General features: G+C 33.5%; 1 protein-coding gene across 1 annotated transcript; it reads right to left on the bottom strand.

Moving 5' to 3' along the window:
• Window positions 1-237: 237 nt before the first annotated feature.
• LOC128553273 (uncharacterized) lies at window positions 238-4,581 on the bottom strand. The gene is made up of 2 exons (XM_053534403.1): window positions 3,323-4,581; window positions 238-2,388 (listed from the first exon to the last, which is right to left on the bottom strand). Exons 1-2 carry the CDS (start codon window positions 4,524-4,526, stop codon window positions 1,988-1,990), a joined length of 1,605 nt encoding a protein of 534 aa, XP_053390378.1. The 5' UTR covers window positions 4,527-4,581; the 3' UTR covers window positions 238-1,987.
• Between the last annotated feature and the right edge of the window lie 378 nt (window positions 4,582-4,959).

The raw sequence follows: 4,959 nt of genomic DNA, 5'->3' as shown, positions 1-4,959 counted from the left end.
GAAATGTTTGGGTGTGGGGTTGTGGGGCTGATGTGGAGTGCATCTCACTACATGAAACCAGACGTAGGACCATGTAGCCTGGATAAATATTGTTCACCGAACTAAACACTCAACATAGCTTCAGAAAATTTAACTGCCACTATCAAGGTAACTTTTCCGGTTGAGAGTATAAATAAACTGAATGCTTTAATAGCACTCAATTTGCTGAACTACAGGCATAGATGTAACATAAGCCAATTTATGAAACACAATATATTTGCTCAAATACAACAAAAAGCAGTCAACATTTCCAATATAATTATTCATATTATCAGTGGCTTTGTACAAACATTATTGAGATAGAAGACTCTTTAAACATTTTGAAGTGTCTGATTGAGTATTAAACCTATCTCCATTTTGTTAATGATTATATACGAAACAATAGCAAATAACAGCCAAACAGTAAGACATATACTACTACTGTACATCAATATATACACACATTCGGTAAATTTGCATAGTTTAACAAAAATGCAAGATATCTCATACCTTAGAATTGATATACCTCATAGGCAAAACAGTGATAAAGTCACAGGATTCCAAATGATGGGACCTACTTACAATTTATTATCTTGGACATAATCTAATAAGGGAGACAATTTGAAACTCAACAAAGTCTCTCATACAAAAGGACTGGACCACAAGTTTTACAAACATTAGAAATCGGTCCGTTAATGTCCGAGTGAAATAAATTGAAAAGCAGATTTTACGTTTTGATTGGAATAAGAAAAACAAAAACAAACACAAACACAAACTAGCTAGAATTTTAGACATAGATTCTGAATTAAATAATAAGATAGGAAAGAAAAACCAACACTACTGAAAAGGAAAAAGAAACAAAACGGGGAAAACAACAAAGAACAAGTTACGTAGTCAAGCAAAATATGTTTTAACAATCAAATGTTCTGACTAGTTGAAGGGTGATCACTTTTGCTTCACTGGTACAATTTTGCCCATTGTCAAATCATATTCTGTAGCAATATTAATACATTTTATAAGGTTCATGTTCTTATTCTGGAAGTTACTGTCAAAATACGAAAAGCGTCATCCATACGCTTGGTTGTTTGTCGTCTGCATCAATGTCTTTCAAACGAACATGCACTGACGTAAAAAAAAAACTCTTTATATTTCAATATTTACATAATTTTTTCAGTAACGCGGGTCAATATAAATTTAAACTACAGAGTAAAACAGAACTGAATAATATTCTCAGCTTACAAGTGTCCGGCAAAATCACTTTAAACATAACGTGTTTTTCCCAACACAAATTTACAATGTACACGCGACACCTGATCATATACAAACAAAGGAAGATTTTATTTTCATCGAAAGAGTGCTTTTTTCATTCATTCACATAATTTATACTTTCCACGAGATCAATTTCAGATTGAAATGTTTGAGACTATTGAACAATTTGAACAAATCCAGTCCCATTTACGCAACAAGTTTCGAACGTTTCATATTATTTTTTCTTTAAAAAAATTTATAGTTATTTAAAAAAGAATATTCTTTTTTATTGCGACTCTACAGTTTATCTCATGTCCATTTTTTCTAACAAGGTTTACTTCCCTCGTTTTACGTCCGTTTCTTTAATAAACTGATATAAATGCTGCGCTAGAAATTCAGATCACCCGACTGCGTTTTCTCCTTTAATTTTGCACAATTTTGAACGCTATGTTTTGTATAAAACACTTCCATGAAAATGGTTTTAAACATAGAGTTTAGAATATAAAATGTTGGACTGCATGTTTAATAAGTAGCGTATTATTTCAATGAAATATAATTTGAATGACCTTTGATAATGAATCAAATAGCTAGATGTACTTTCTTATTCAAGTTGCAAAATGAAACTTTACTGGAATCATTAAATGTAAACCCCATAAAATAATAACACTAATTATAGCCTATTGCGTTTCTATTTACACTTTTATATTATGATATGATAAGCTCATGGATCAGGACTGATCAGAAAGCCAGTAAATGAAGAGCCATAAAGGAGCCCCTTGGGACATCTGACATGAACACGATCTCCTTTAGCTAGATGTATTGTAATTGCAGCTGTAGCTGCCCCAGAGCCGTTTAATACAAACTTACCGTCCGCATAACCCTGCTCGAAATACATATAGGCGTAAATATAATTATTCTTTCTAATAGAACATTCTATGTAATTATTATCTCCACCAGTTTCAAAGATACTCGCTGTAAATCCGTATATTCCTGTGTACGGACTCGTGAACTGTCCTGTTGTTGTATCAAAGGCGGACTCTTCGTTCAGGTGTACTTTCGAGAATTTTAATATTCCATTGTATTGTGTAGATGCTCCAGTTACTGTGAATGCCGCTCTTTTTCCTGTATAAATAGAGATATTAAATTGTAAAGACTAACATATTGTACACATTTTTATAAATCATTTTTTTTTTATTTTAAAAATATGACATTAATATCATGTAAATATAATGGCATGTATGCAAACATTAACATGCTATATCTTATGTACTGAGATGCCTTTGTCTATTTAATGACGGTCTTGATTTGGTTTTGCATTTCAAAATCGATTATATGTTTGTACATTACAAACATAAGCGTGAAAAATAATACGATAAATTACTTATTGTTTTGAATCACCTAGAATATATCTAGTTCTTCTTTGAGATAGAACCAATCTTATGTCTCTGTAGGTATCAGCCCTTAGGAAATATCTCTAGAATAGAATAGACTTTTAGCAATTCAGTAAAGCAGGTTAAGTAGGTAATGGATTTGGAAGCTGACTTAGTAAGAAAACTTTCCGGAAACAGCCTCTTCATGGCTGCATGACTTCTCGTTTCGACGGACGTAGGATGTAGGGCTTTCGTGACAAGCCATCGGGACTGGGGATGGGGGTGTGGTGGGGGTTTGGTTAGGTCATTACATTATAATTAAATATTGTACAGATGCACTCTGCATATTTTAAGCCTGTGATATATGGATCATTATGAAACTGGAAAAAAAATGGAACTCGAAAGCAATCATAAAATAACTGATATTAGTAACAGTATATAGAATTTCTTGTCCGAGGGCATTTGTAATAAAAACGAATAAACACGAAATTCATTTCATTTCACAATGTTTAGTTTCGGGTAGTTTTTAATTTAGTTTATATGATATATGAACAATATGCGTTGGCAGAAATTTTATGAAATGATTGACCCGCGTTCAAGTCTTACCAATTCATACTGTGAGATAAAACATTTTTATGTGCGGCGGTATTTGATACAAAAAATGAAAGACTCTAAAACATTTTTACCTTGTCTTGCTTCAACGTTCACAATTCTTGTTTTCAGCTGCTGAATTTCTCCATTAGTTTTGTTCAATGTATTCCTGTGATGGTCGAATTTTTTGCCCATTTCATCTTGAAGCGTTTCAAGTTTATTTTCAGATTTTTCAGACACTTTAAGAATGGTTTTGAATGAGGAAACTTGCGATTCTACTGAAACATTCAATGTTGACAGTTGTAATTTCACCTCGTTCGTGAAGTTTGAGAATTTGTCATGAAGCGACTTTTTTACTCCACGTAAAAACATTTTCTCTGCGGATAACATTTTGCGAACCGCAACAGACTGCCTCGTAACGTTGTCTTTTATCGCATTTATAGACGATTCCGATACTTTAAGGGCTTTCAGGACATTTTCCGTTGCAAGACGTGTCACATCAGAGATAGCTTTTTCATTGTTCAAAGTATTACTTTCTAGATCTTCTATTTTGTTGTTAAGATCTTGCACCTCTTTTTCAATATTCGTTACTTCTGTATTATTGTGTTCGATCTTCTTGACGCAGTCCTCTAATTTCGTAATTCTGTCAACCTGCTTTTCCATCTTTTTTGTGACTTCTTCTAAATGCGCAATTTTGTCGGCTTGTTTTTTAATTTCGTTGATGGCTTCTTCTAAGCTCGTTATCCTTTCAGCATGCTTTTCTATCTGTATTGTTGATTCTTCTAAATTGGCTATTATGTCATCTTGTTCCTCAAATTTGTTGAGAGCTGCCTCTAAATTAGATATTTTGTCAGCCTTCTTTTCCATCTTCTTAGTGGTTTCTTCTAAAGTGGATATTTTGACAGCTTGTTTTTCAATCTTGGTGATGGCTTCTTCGAAACTGGCCATTTTGTCAGCCTGCTTTTCCATCCGTTTGGCGGTTTCTTCTACATTGGATATTTTGATAGCTTGTTCTTCAATCTTGTTGATAGCTTCTTCGAAACTGGCCATTTTGTCAGCCTGCTTTTCCATCTTGTTGGTGGCATCTTCTACATTCGTTATCCTGTCAGCCTGATTTCCCATATTGCGCACTGCCTCGTCAAACTCGAGCCTAAGTAGTTTATGTTCAAGCATAACATCATCCATTCTTCTAGAAAATATTTCATATAAAACGTCAGTACTAAATTCAGTTGCGCTACCTGGCATGAAGAATATGCAAGTTCCGCATAATAACGATGATCGGATTTGTTTAACATCCATGATTGCTAAAAGCCTATGCCGAGTGTTCAGAATCTTTTCATGAGAGTGACTTCAGCTGCGCGATGTTATGTATTATATAACACTTAGCAGCTAAATGTACGGATGAAAGAAAGTGCCATTTAATCAACGAGAGAAACTGGATATCGTGTTTTTACGAAACTCTCGACATTGAACTGTATACTCAATATATATGCGCTTATATGAGATTTTTATTTGATAAGATATTTCTAACACTTAAATTTTGGATTTCTTTCTACGGCTAGAAAATTGTCTTTTCCATGGACCTGAAGCATTTACATCTCACACTGCACCCTTCTGCATTAACTTTAACTGGAATTATAAAAATAGATATATCTTAATACACAAATTTCAATATAAAGAATATAACACGGAACAACAATAACCTAAACAGAAATTACTGTCTCAAGAGTGT

The sequence above is a fragment of the Mercenaria mercenaria genome, unplaced genomic scaffold (assembly GCF_021730395.1).
Source record: "Mercenaria mercenaria strain notata unplaced genomic scaffold, MADL_Memer_1 contig_3664, whole genome shotgun sequence".
NCBI classification, from domain to species: Eukaryota; Metazoa; Mollusca; class Bivalvia; order Venerida; family Veneridae; genus Mercenaria; species Mercenaria mercenaria.
This window is presented reverse-complemented; position numbering and strand designations above follow the sequence as displayed.